General features: G+C 38.1%; 1 protein-coding gene across 4 annotated transcripts in view; it reads left to right on the forward strand.

Annotated features, from left to right (window-relative positions):
• Positions 1-14,093, forward strand: part of tsen2 (TSEN2 tRNA splicing endonuclease subunit) — a 41,265-nt gene that overhangs the window by 11,087 nt on the left and 16,085 nt on the right. For all 4 annotated transcript variants that reach the window (XM_059944072.1, XM_059944075.1, XM_059944073.1 and 1 more), the window contains exons 3-6: positions 232-313; positions 4,716-4,755; positions 6,708-7,188; positions 11,916-11,987. In XM_059944072.1, the coding sequence (XP_059800055.1) occupies positions 232-313; positions 4,716-4,755; positions 6,708-7,188; positions 11,916-11,987 (675 nt within the window). The remainder of the gene's footprint in view (positions 1-231; positions 314-4,715; positions 4,756-6,707; positions 7,189-11,915; positions 11,988-14,093) is intronic.

Consider the following 14,093-nt stretch of genomic DNA (forward strand, 5'->3'; position numbering starts at 1 on the left):
TTGAATGCAACCTTTGATCAGGATTTGGAATGTTCTGCCTGAGAGTGGTGGACTGAGTAGAGAATCAGATTCATTGAAACTGACTTGCACATCATGAAAGGTGTTGTTTTGTGTCAGCAGTGCAGTCCAAAAGTAGCCCCATGTATTTTTTTATTGCCTTATTGTAGTTTTATGCAATCAAATTTGAGAGTAAACATTTGCTGGTTTTGAAGTTGTTCATTTTGTTTAAAGGGTTATTTTGGAAAAGGGGTGCTCTCAAGAAGCAGACCAGATTACAATATTTCAGAACCTGCCTTACTTGCCAAATGGAAAGGTAATAATTTTTAAAGCCTTTTTTCTTGGACCAGATTGTTTTTATCTATAATAGTTGACTACTAGTGTGTCGTATTTCATGACTCTTGCAGTACAGTGTAGCTTGCTGAATAATATTTTGACAAATTGGATTAAATCAATGCCAAGAACAGATGAGTTCCATTAGTAATGCCTCTTCTGGAAAATAATTTTTTTATTTCCTCCCCACCCCGCCCCCCGGTGGTTCAAAGAGGACACATCAGTTGTGTCAGCAAGAAATTGGCAGTGGTGTAAAGCAACATTAGTCCCTGGCCAAATCTTTGAGCTAGCTGATGGATAGTGTGCAAATCTGTTTTGGGTATCATTTATGGTATTCCCTCAATCCAATTGATAAGATGGGGTCATCGGGAACTTGTAACTTGACATTGCATTATATGTCGCTTTTCAAATTCATAGGCTATTTTAAAGTGACATCATAAAGCATTGAAATGTGTTTGTAAAATCTGATTGCTTTGCATTAAAACCATCTAAAATACAAGATCTTTGGAAGATTTGATCTTTTCTAGCTTTTTGTCATCTGGTGCTCCCCAGCCCCAGTCATTCAACTAAAAATAGGCAAATACATTTTCTGCTTTTCGGCTTGCAGTGCTTTTCAGCACAGTGTTATAAACCAAACCCTTCCTCTCAGGGCAGTATGACACACAACCCTGAAACTTGGCATTTAATTGTCTCCATAAATTATATCATGGGTAAATCCTTCCCAACCATTAAGCACATCTACATGAACCTTTGCCATAGAAAAGCAACATTCATCATCAAAGATCCTCACCACCCAGGCTGTGCTCTTTTCTTGCTGCTGCCATTTGGTAGAAGGTACAAGAGCCTCAGGACTCACACCACCAGGTTCAAGAGCAATAACTACCCTTCAACCATCAGGCTCTTGAACAAAAGTGGATAACTACACTCATTGTTATTTCATGCTCGTTATTTATTTATTGTCTGCATTTACAGTTTGCTATTTACATTTCCTGATGTTTACAGTTACAGTTCTATAGATTTGCTGAGTATGCCCACAGAAAAAGAATCTCAGGGTTGTATGTGGTGACGTGTATGTACTCTGATAATAAATTTTACTTTGATCTTTGTATGTTAAGGCTGGAAGCCTTTCTTTAACAGGGCGAATGTGATCAGTAGTGTAGCAGTTAGCGTGACGCTATTACAACTCGGGGTGTTCCAGAGTTCAATTCTGGTGCTGTTCTGTAAGGAGTCTCTGTACCCCTTCCCGTGGAATGTGTGGATTTTCCCCAGATGTTTTGCTTTGCATCCAAAGATATGCTGAGTAGGTTAATTGGTTGTTGTAAATTGTCCCGTGCTTAAGTTAGGATTAAATTGGAGTTGTGGGGTTGTTTGAAATGTATGGAAGGGGCTATTCCACGCTGTATGACTAAATAAATAAATGAAGTAAGACAAGTAGTACAGTTTGAGGATTACAAAGGAAATGGGACTCATTAATTTTTTTTCAGATTTGAGTGTATGGTCCTCGGCTAGTTTTCTGAAGTCCAAATGTACCATGGCTTTCTGTCTGTATTTGCACATTTTGACTTTTCAGACGAAGGCTAAAATATTGTGTATGCTGGATCGTAGCTTGCATCCTGAATCCAGTGATGATTTTATTTAATTGCATCCAGCAGAGGACTTCGCAAAAGTGCCGTTGCATTTGCAGTGAATGCATTTGCGAGAAGGTGGAGCTAATGAGTTTGATGAACCCATCCTCAAAATGTACAGCAGCAGCAGGGGTCAAAGGCATCTTATCTCAGAGTGGAGACCAAATGAGAGAAAGAAAAGTTTCTTATCTATTGGCATTACTGACCCTGAGACTCCAATTTAAATAATTAAGGAAGGCTGAATAGCTGAGAGACTACCAATTAGTGCTAAAGTTTAGTATTTAACAAAGGCTGGATTATGTATTTTGTTGTATTTATGATATGAGCAGTGATAAAAGATGGACTTTGTTAAATATTTTCTATCCCTCTGTGAACTCTAAATTAGGCAGTTAACATGCCTTACAATTTACTGTCTAAGTGATTGAAGATTGCATCTGATAGCGTGTGCAAAATCATGGTATACTGTATATATGAGAAGGGGTCTACTATTACAATCAACTGACCAGGGGTGTTGCTTAATTAGATAACTGGGCCATTAAAGTGCTGCAGAGCTTCAAGGAGATGAGATCTGCTTAAAGGAGTGGCTGGTAACAACAAATCTAAATGAATGTCTCCTGTCAATACTGTGAATTTTTAACAACAGCAGTAAACTTGGTTGCAATTTGGGCACTGTGTCAGCCCGATGAAGAAAAAGGAATCGGACAACACACACAAAATGCTGGTGGAACACAGCAGGCCAGGCAGCATCTGTAGGAAGAAGCACTGTCGACATTTCGGGCCGAGACCCTTCGTCAGGACTAACTGAAAAGAGAGATACTAAGAGATTTGAAAGTAGTGGGGGGAGGGGGAAATGCAAAATGATAGGAGAAGACCGGAGGGGGTGGGGTGAAGCTGAGAGCTGGAAAGGTGATTGGCGAAAGTGATACAGAGCTGGAGAAGGGAAAGGATCATGGGACGGGAGGCCTCAAGAGAAGGAAAGGGGGAGGGGGAGCACCAGAGGGAGATGGAGAACAGGCAGGGTGATGGGCAGAGAGAGAGAGACAAAAAAACATAATGTCAGGGATAGGGTAAGAAGGGGAGGAGGGGCATTAACAGAAGTTAGAGAAGTCAATGTTCATGCCATCAGGTTGGAGGCTACCCAGCCGGTGTATAAGGTGTTGTTCCTCCAACCTGAGTGTGGCTTCATCTTGACAGTAGAGGAGGCCATGGATAGACATATCAGAATGGGAATGGGACGTGGAATTAAAATTTGTGGCCAGTGGGAGATCCTGCTTTCTCTGGCGGACCGAGCGTAGGCGTTCAGCGAAGCGGTCTCCCAGTCTGCGTTGGGTCTCACCAATATATAAGAGGCCACACTGGGAGCGCCGGACGCAGTATACCACACCAGCCGACTCACAGGTGAAGTGTCGCCTCACCTGGAAGGACTGTCTGGGGCCCTGAATGGTGGTGAGGGAGGAAGTGTAAGGGATGGTGTAGCACTTGTTCCACTTACAAGGATAAGTGCCAGGAGGGAGATCGGTGGGAAGGGATGGGGGTGGGGGGTGGGGGACGAGTGGACAAGGGAGACATTTCCTTCGTCCTGGAATGAAAAGCCTCATCCTGAGAGCAGATGCAGTGGAGATGGAGGAATTCTGAGAAGGGGATAGCATTTTTGCAAGAGACAGGGTGGGAAGAGGAATAGTCCAGATAGCTGTCTATTATATTTACTGTAAGCCTACAAGACTCTCACAGCTACCTGGACTATTCCTCTTCCCACCCTGTCTCTTGCAAAAATGCTATCCCCTTCTCATAAATCCATCTCCGCTGCATCTGCTCTCAGGATGAGGCTTTTCATTCCAGGATGAAGGAAATGTCTTCCTTTTTTAAACAAAGGGGCTTTCCTTCTTCCACCATCAACTCTGCTCTCAAACACATCTCTCCCATTTCTCGCACATCTGCCCTCACCCCATCCGCCCGCCACCCCACTCAGGATAGGGTTCCCCTTGTCCTCACCTACCAGCCCACCAGCCTCCGGGTCCAAAGTATAATTCTCCGTAACTTCCGCCACCTCCAACGGGATCCCACTACCAAGCACATCTTTCTCTCCCGACCTCTTTCTGCTTTCCGCAGGGACCGCTCCCTATGCAACTCCCTTGTCCACTTGTTCCCCCCCAATCCCTTCCCACCGATCTCCCTCCTGGCACTTATCCTTGTAAATGGAACAAGTGCTACACCTGAATTTCCAGCATCTGCAGATTTCCTTGTGTTTGCTCTTTAAAAAGGAATCGGATTCAGGTTTAATATCACTGACAAATGTCATGAAATTTGTTGTTATGCAGCAGCAGTACATTGAATTACATAATTTTTTTAAAATGTGATCTATATATATTTTTCTTGTGAATAGTGGGAAAAGAGAACAAAAAATTATGAGGTGGTGTTTATGGGTTCAATGCCCATTCAGAAATCTGATGGCAGGGGGGAAAAAAGCTATTCCTGAATCTTTGAGTGTGTGCCTTCAGACTCTACCTCCTCACTGATGGTAGCAATGAGAAGAGGGCATGTCCTGGTGATGGGGGTCTTTAATGGTCTTTAATGCACCTTTTTAAGGCTTCACTTCTTCAAGATGGCCTGAATGCGGGGGAGGTTAGTACCCATAATGGAAAATGCTTTAAAAAAATATTAGGGGGATTTTAGTCAAAAGCTTCAATAAAAGGTATAATTGGTACCATTTTTGGCTATTACATTGAAATATATTCATTTTATCCTTTTGGTTGTTCATAGATGCCAATTCTCTGCACCTGCCTATAATATCAGCAACAAAGTAAGTTTGATTTTTTCATTAACAATTTTGCCAGATAATTAATTGCTCATGCTAAACAAAATATTTCTTGGTTTCTAGATTCCTTTGTAGTTAAAATACTTTCTTTGCCCTAAAAAGTCACTTTGATTTGGCATGGTGAAGTTCATATCTATCATTGGATATTAAACTATCTTTAATGCTGTTGATTGATTGCAAGTTGCCTTTTTTTTCTTGGATCAGTTATATGGTGAAATCGACATGAGATTAAAACAATTTCTTCTGAGAAAGTAGTAGCAGCTGAAGAATATTTAAGAAGAGACGTACTTGATGTGAATAGATTAACACATTTAAGGGAAGAGCTCCAAAGAATCAGACATGAGATTTTGCAGAGGCCAGAAGTTTAGTGCAGTGCAAAATGCTGGAGGAACTCAGCAGGTCAGGTAACATCTATGGAGGGAGTCCTGGTGATAGATGCCGCCTGACCTGAGTTCCTCCAGAATTTTGTGTGTGTTACTCTGGAGAATAATTTCTTCCAGTATGATGTATCAATGTCTTTTGCAATTTTTGAACTTCATTTCTTATTCTTATCTGAATGATTTACATTTTCTTAATGTTTACAGTTGAATGCACTGAAGTTTCCTTTGAGTATTTGCATCTAATTCTTTTTGTACTCTTCCCCCTTAAACTGCTATGCATGTTTCCTCTTCTAGTTTCCCAATGCAGCCAACGTTAGCTCTGTCTAGTTTCACAGAGCCCCATCTTGTGCATGCAATTCTTTTTTATAATCAGTCTTATACTACCTTTTCCTAATGTCATCTAGAATTATGTAGGTTGACAGTGCTAAGTCTCTCTCATGACCTTTTGCTCCCACAGTTCTCTTTCAATCAGAAACACAAGAAAATCTGCAAATGCTGGAAATCCAAAGCAACACACACAAAGTGCTGGAGGATTTGCTCTTTCAATCAGTGTGCCTGTTTGGCTCAATTCATTTCCTCCCACTGAACTTTGTGGAGACCAATTGTAATGCTGCTAGTCAAAAATCGAGCAGTGAGAACATGGGACTAGTGATCCACTCATCAGATTTTGAGTGAATTCTGGAAGTTATATGGACAATAAAAGTACTTAACAAAATCATATTAATTAATCAAAGTCAACATGATTTTTACATAAGTTAAATTGCATTTGTCTTAGAGATGTTGAGGATGTAATCTGAAGTGCAGAAAATGGGGAGACTGGGTGAATAAATCAAGGTTGCCTGAAGGTACTATACAAAAGACTGTTAAGTAAAACAAAAGCTTGCAGAGTTAAGGTTAAACTGTTATCATGGTTAGATGATTGGTTAAAGGAAAGAATTCAGGAATGAGTTTTGTTTTTACAGGTTGGCAGGCTATTATAAGTAGAGTGGCCACAAGGATCAGTAATGGATTCTCAGCCATTTACAATCTACAATGCCAGCGATCACTAGTCGGGGTTCGATTCCCACCGCTGCCTGTAAGGAGTTTGTTCATTCTTCATGACCACATAGGTTTCCTCTGGGTGCTGCTGTTTTCCCCCCACATTCCAAAGATATATAATTAGGGCTAGTGAGTTGTGGCCACGCTATGTTTGCGCCGGAAGTATGGTGACATTTTGTGGGCTGCCCCGAGAACATCACAAATAATGACGCGTTTCGTTGTGTTTCAATGTACATGTGACAAATAAAGCTGATCCTTAACTGTAAATTTTAATCTGTTGTTTAAGGTGTCCTTTGTAATGAGTAATTAATTAACTTATTCCTGTTTGCAGGTAATATAATTTTTGCGATGTGCTTAACTGACCACTTTCTGTAAACTTGAGTAAATAGTGAATATACTTCAATATTTTTAATTTTTTTTTGTTTTGAGCATGTGGTATTGGTTCATATTTCTGAATGCCTAATCAGGTTTCAGTCTACCAGTAAAATTACTGATTTGTTTTCATAATTTTGTTTACAGGTTTCAGCATCATGTAGACTGGGCTAGAAGCCTCCTGCAAGCACAAGGGTTGGAGGACAGTTTAATTGAGAAGATGCTTGAAAATTACATAAAATCAATTGACTTGTCTTGTAATGAAAGAAACAGTAAATCCAGTGATTGTTCGCAGGACCCTACAACTGAAACTGACTACGTTGAGAAGCCCAGAGGAACAGAAAATGGAGTAAATCATCCTGAAATATGCCGTCAAAATAAGGAACATTGTTTGGAAGGGGATGCTCCTTGTGATTCTTTAGCAGATATTGACAGTGAAGCTGTTGACAGGGAAGATCTAGTAAATACCCATTGTCCCAGACATGGTGATTTCATCATTCACTGTGGCTGCCATTATAAAGATATTACGAAAGAAACTCACCAAGATGATTCAATTCAAGATGACAAGTTTTCTACAGAACATGAATATGTACTAGTGGTAGAAAAGACTCAAGGATTGAATAGTGAGGTAAGCATCATAATGAAGACCAGTGTTGGTCACACTACTGAGCCAAATCCAAATGGTGTGAATACAGTATTCTGTTTGGCTGTTGAAGACTACCAGTAAAATTAATTCAAACTACTGAATGGAAATGTATTGTGAACTCACATTCTCAAATTGTGAGTAGGTTTGTTTCAGTCCTTTGTTATGGGACTTTTTATAAATGGAAAATAAAATAGTTATTGTACTTTCTTTTTAAATCTTATTAATTTTTAAGCAAACATAAATGAAACATGAATACAAAGTGTTTGAGAGTACATAGTTAATAGTTTAAATAGACATTCAAATATATAATAATATATATATAGCCTCCCAAACTCATAGTATTTATGAACAAAAGAAAAAGAAAAAAAAACCCAAAAAAAAGAGGAGAAAAAAAAAACACTAACATGGGCCATTGCATAATGTCAGATATATACAGTAGTGCCAATAACGCCGAACCTCCATCCAAATAATTAAGGATAATAAAAGTGAGGTTTAGGAAAAGACAATTTAACTCATATGAAAATGTTGAAGTTTCCATGCCCAAGTTTCTTCAAATTTAACTGAAGGATCAAAAACAACACTTATAATTTTTTCTAAGCTCAAACAAGAGATAGTTTGAGAAAACCACTGAAATATAGTTGGAGGATTAATTTCTTTCCAATTCAATAAAATAGATCTTCTAGCCATTAATGTAACAAATGCAATCATTCGTCGAGATGAAGAGGATAAACAACTATTATCCACCATTGGTAAACCAAAAATTGCAGTAATAGGATGCGGTTGGAAATTGATATTTAGAACTCTTGAAATAATACTGAAAATATCTTTCCAGTAATTTTGCAAACAAGGGCAAGACCAAAACATATGGGTCAATGAAGCAACATCAGAATGACATCTGTCACAGGTTGGATTAACATGAGAATAAAATCGAGCAAGTTTATCCTTAGACATGTGAGCTCGATGTATTAGGGCAGGTTTAGCACAAATAGAGGACAAATTGACTAATAGTAAAATTTTCTCCCACTGCTCAGTAGATAAAAGACAATGAGGTTCTTCTTCCCATTCCTTCTTAATTTTTTCTGATACTTCTGGCTGTATTTTCATGATCATATTATAAATGACAGCTACTAAACCCTTTTGACAAGGATTCAGAGCTAAAATTCTTTCCGTAATGTACAATGGACATAGTTTCGGAAAAGGCTGTAACTCATTACACAAAAAATTTCTAACTTGCAAATATCTTAAAAAAATGGGTTTTAGATAAATTATAATTATTAGATAGCTGTTCAAAGGACATAAAGCTATCATCCAAAAACAAATCACGAAAACATGTTATACCTTTTGTTTTCCATAAAAGAAAAGCTTGATCCATAAAAGAGGGCCGAAAAAAATAGTTAGATATTATAGGGCATGATAAAATAAACTTATTCAAACCAAAAAATTTACAAAATTGAAACCAAATTCACAATGTATATTTGACTATAGGATTAGTTATTTGTTTATTCAATTTAGATAAAGAAAAAGGAAGTGAAAATCCTAAAATTGAAAACAATGAGAAGTCTTGTACAGATTTACATTCCCAATTTACCCATTGTGGGCAAGCAGCTATCGTTGATTCTTGTGTCCAAAATATTAAATATCGTATATTAACTGCCCAATAGTAAAATCTCAAGTTTGGCAAAGCCAAACCGCCCTCCTTCTTAGGCTTCTGTAAATATTTTTTGCCTAGTCTAGGATTTTTATTCTGCCACAGATAAGAAGATATTTTGGAGTCAATAATATCAAAAAAAGATTTAGGAATAAAAATTGGTAATGCTTGAAATAAATATAACAATTTGGGTAATACCATCATCTTAATAGCATTAATTCGACCAACCAATGACAAAGATAGTGGAGACCACCTGGTAGCAAGTTGCTTAATTTAGTCAATTAAGGGTAACAAATTAGCTTTAAATAAATCTTTATGTTTTTTAGTAATTTTAATACCTAAATAAGTAAAATAATCTGTAACAACTTTAAATGGTAAATGTTTATAAATTGAAACTTGCATATTTAATGGAAATAATTCGCTCTTATTAAAATTCAATTTATAACCAGAAAAGTTACTAAACTGAGCAAGCAAGGACGAAATAGCAGGAATAGATCTCTCAGGGTCAGATATGTATAGTAACAAATCATCAGCATATAATGATAACTTATATGTCCCCTCCCCACAAGTAATACCCAAAATATTAGGTGATTCATGAATGGCTATAGCCAAAGGTTCCAAAGCAATGTCAAATAGTAAAGGACTTAAAGGACAACCTTGCTTTGTACCACGGAATAACTGAAAAAAAGGAGATCTTTGATTATTGGTAAAAACCGAAGCCAAGAGTTTATAGTATATTAATTTAATCCATGATATAAATTTTGAACTAAAATTAAAATGCTGCAACGTATTAAATAAATATGGCCATTCAACTCTATCAAATGCTTTTTCAGCATCTAAAGAAATGACACATTCTGGTATTTTGGGTGAAGGAGTATAAATAATATTAATTAATTTTCTAATGTTAAAAGATGAATAGCGATTTTTAATAAATCCAGTCTGATCTTCAGAAATGATTCAGTTATTGTACTTAGTAAGGCAAATATTGCCCTATAAAATGCTAGCAGTTAAATGTCTACAAAGAACATTCACGTGTTTTTAAAATTAGTTGCAGTTGATAAGAGTCTGTCCACTATCTAGAGCAGCTCAAAAAATACCATTATGCTTGTACTAAATTAGTACTAAACTAATTAGTACTCAACAATGTGTGATTTTTGATCCGTGACCTGCAGTCAACAAACAGCTCAATACTAAATTGAATTGAACGGAACTAAACTGACCATTCCTAGACTATTTTGCGGACTCTGCAGTTTGATATTGAGGTCTCTATCAATCAGGTTGACCATGGATGTTGAATCCTAGCTGTCTGGATATGTAAGCATGGGCAGTATGATACGTAAGCTGTTGCCCATTTAACAAGCTTCCCCTCTCCACGCATCTGACGAACCCAAAAGAACAGCTGAGACCATTACAGTTCGGCACCAGCAGCATTGCTAGTCAGTGTTGAACTCAACATAGGACTGCCTTAAGGTACTCCAGCTCTGGATTTTTCCCTCGGGGTTTACTCCCAAAGCCTTCCCCATGGGTGGGTATAGCCACAAGGCAGCAGTATTTTGAGATCAGAGTTTTCCTTCTCCTAGATGAGCTGCCAACCACAGCTGACGAGCCCTATCTGCCCGAAGGACTTAAGATACCAGTAACCCGCCTTTGCCCTTTCTCTTGTCAGTAGAAACGGTTCCACCAGGCTTGGTAGCCAAATCACACATGGAGGCCTTGGTTGTCAGAGGCTATTTGAGGCACATATCATTGGGAAAAATGTAATAGGTAGTGGGAACTTGTCCCAATTACCACCGTGGGTCATAAAACCTTAAGGAACCTGATGTTTAATATTCTGTGTGTTAATCACTCATTTTTTGCTGTCTGTGGGAAGACAAATTACAGTGTTGTATGTGGCATACATACTTTGATATTAAATGTTCTTTGAATATTTGAATCTTCATCCCTTCACAACTGTTGTCTAGAATTGGCAAGAATCTTTGTCATTTGGTGCATTCCAACCACAGCAAGCATTGCCTGTAATGATTTATAATTATTTCTTTGATCCAATTGCCTTTTTTGAATACAATTCATTGTGATATTTTAAAAGAAAATGTTCAGAATGAGTTCAGGCTGCATCTCTGGAGGGACAGTCTGACCTTTTGGGGCAAAACCAATTATCATAATTTTGATGTCATGTACCATGAAAGTAATTCCCTACTCCATGGTGGTTATTTGGAATCCTTCATGCTCAAACCTGTAAAAAATGTTCTTTCATGAGACGAGTGCTCCATTCTGTCTAAGGTCATGGTTGATACATTCATTTACCCACCTTCTTATATTCCTTGGTGCTGTAGCCATTCAAAAGTCGATCAGGCTGTACTTTTTTTTGAGAGGGGAGGTGTAATCCATATTTCTCTTGTTCATTGTGTGGGGAATGAAGAACTTCCTAAGTGCGATCCTAAACAAACTTTCATTTTAAGATTTAAACTTTCTTACTCTGGATTTCTCCATCAATGTACTTCACTTGGCTATATTTTAACCACTTGCTTAAACTGTCTATCTATCTGAAAACTTCCTGCTCCAATCCACACAACTTGCTATGCCATCTAACATAACCACACCTGCAAACTCTATTTCTTCACTCTAAGCATTAATATACTTGGTCTAACTAATTTCTCAACGTACATAGTAGGTACTAATCCAATTGGTTTGTTTGCTGAGTAAAGGTAAAATCACTATAGTAACTTTCTAATTGTGGGAGCTGGAGAATCACATCAGATTTATTTGACAGAATTAGGAAAATCTCTTTTTTTAAGTTACGTTAATTCCAAAGTCAAAATATTTGGTTTGGAACTAAATATAACTGTAAGAAGCTTTCAGCTCAATAATAGCACTAAGTCAACCATTTCTTGTGTGCAAACGAACATTTGGATACTATCAAATTTCTCTGACAACAGGGCTAAATTGTCCTTCAACTGTAATTGCATCCTTTTCAAGCATTTGTGACTAAATATTGTTATCTCAAATGTGATTTTGGCTCAACAAGCAGATATAATCTACAGTTTACTCTTTTCAATTTTAGATGACAGAAAGGTTGGTCTGCAAGAGGAACCCCTTCAAGGTTATTGAGTATCTTCAGCTCAGTTTGGAAGAGGTATGATGGATCAATAAAATTACAATGTTCATTAACTTTATGTTTAACTATTATTAAAGGTAAGAGTGAAGGTTAGTGTTGGTCAGTTGAAATGGCAAGTATATCTCTTGTTTAATTTTCAATATTCTGTGTAGCGGTAAAACCAAACCTAAGCAATTGCTACTGCCTGCGATCCCATGAACTTAGTATACTTGCATGACACACCCCATCTCCAATGATTGCTCCAAAAGTTAAATCCTTTATTCAATTCTTCATTAACAATTAGCAAGATACAACCTCGAAGTGATAAAACTTAAGCATACTCGAATGTAAGCTAAGCATATTGAGCAGTCAGCAAATGATACAACATCCGTCAGTCCCAAGCTAGAAAAGCTTGAGGACGTAACTTATTCCCTTCACTGTTGCCACTCCCCGACACGTGACTAGTTACCGAAATAAATTTAATAAACGTGCAACAGAGAGTACAATGCAGATAGAGTACAAATGCATGACTCTTATATCGTGATAAAATATCCTATCTTGGTTTGCTTTCTTTAAAATATATTGACAGGTACCTTTGGTTGCAGAGCAAGAAACTCTATTGTTTAGTGAATGATACAAGCTATGGACTAATGTGGAGAAATCAGTTCAGAGTAGTTGGGTGTAGCTTGAGTCATTGAGCCGGTGGGCCTGTTTCTGTGTTGTATGGCTATGATACCAGATGATGTTACCATAGTGATTACAATCATTCTAGTTGTGGACTCCATCAGAATGCCTTGTCTGATAAAATAATTTGATAGTTTTTACATAGTAAATACCCTGTTTTACCTGAAAGATGAGGAGAAGATCTCATGGTGTCAATTCCAATCCAGGCATACCTAACAAAATTGTATCATTGTCTGAGTGAGAGACCTCAACACCATAAATAGATGGCAATACCTGTTTGACTGGCCACCACCTCATCTGCTTTGTTACCTCCACCAGCCTGGCCTCAAAAAATGGTGGTAGCAACCTTGGCGCAAGAATGTCAACAGACAATAGGTGCAGGAGTAGGTCATTCAGCCCTTCGAGCCAGCACCGCCATTCAATGTGATCATGGCTGATCATCCACAATCAGTACTTTCAATGTCGAAAGTCTCAAGACCCTGTGGCACTTGCTCTTAGACAATCTGGCGATCTGCTAATGTGTCCACAGCATCTGAAGTGCCCCAAGGTCTATAATAATTAGAGCCTGCTTTTCTACCAAATAATATCAGGACTGGTTTGATGATGTAGCAGATAATTAAGTACAGAAAAGCCTTGTCCTTGGATTAGAGGCTCTGCCATGTCTCTGGAGAAAATAAACTGCTCTGTCATTACCCAAAGTCAAAGGTCCAACAGGTAATTCAGAAACCATGAAGTGAGTTTATACTTCATCAGTATCAAAGCTATCTATGGCTTAGTATTCACCCTGCCAAGGCATATGATCAGAGGTAATCTAATCAAGAGCAGAGATGCATGAGTTCTATGAGGAACTCTTCAGATGTGGTTGTGCCATTGATATGAGCACTTTTTGACTCCATACTTCAGCAAGTTATGTGGTCCAGTCTCACCACTATATCTGGCCAGTTAGCAATATAAAAGCATGTATGCCAGCTGGAAAAACAAGTCGTCCTTGGGAGCAGACAGCTGCATCGTTGCCTCAGAGTCCTGCAAACTGGCAGAGAAGAATTGCAGTCACAAATTCACGACCTCCTCTTCCATATCAAGGAAGGGAAGATCTTGCTAGGCCAACTACGGATGCCATAAATTATGACCCACTTCAAGTCAGTAGTAGTGGCTGCTGCCACTTTACTTCAATGACTAGGATTCTATACTGCTGCCTTGTGTATAGAATATGAAAGTTTTTTCCTGTGACCTTATGATATTCCACTGAGTGCCCTGCTTTCATCTGTTACATACCCCGTAACTGGGTCACTTACCAGCAAAGATAGAGAGGTCCGTTGAAGTCTGATGGTACTATTTTTAACAGTATTTATTGATGAAATACACAAAAATAAGATCAATGCAAACATATAGATAATATACGTCGTCAATACTAAATCTAAAAGCGTGGGTATAATAATAATCAATAAGAAATAGCTCTAT

This window comes from Hypanus sabinus, chromosome 19 (assembly GCF_030144855.1).
Source record: "Hypanus sabinus isolate sHypSab1 chromosome 19, sHypSab1.hap1, whole genome shotgun sequence".
Classification (NCBI taxonomy): Eukaryota; Metazoa; Chordata; class Chondrichthyes; order Myliobatiformes; family Dasyatidae; genus Hypanus; species Hypanus sabinus.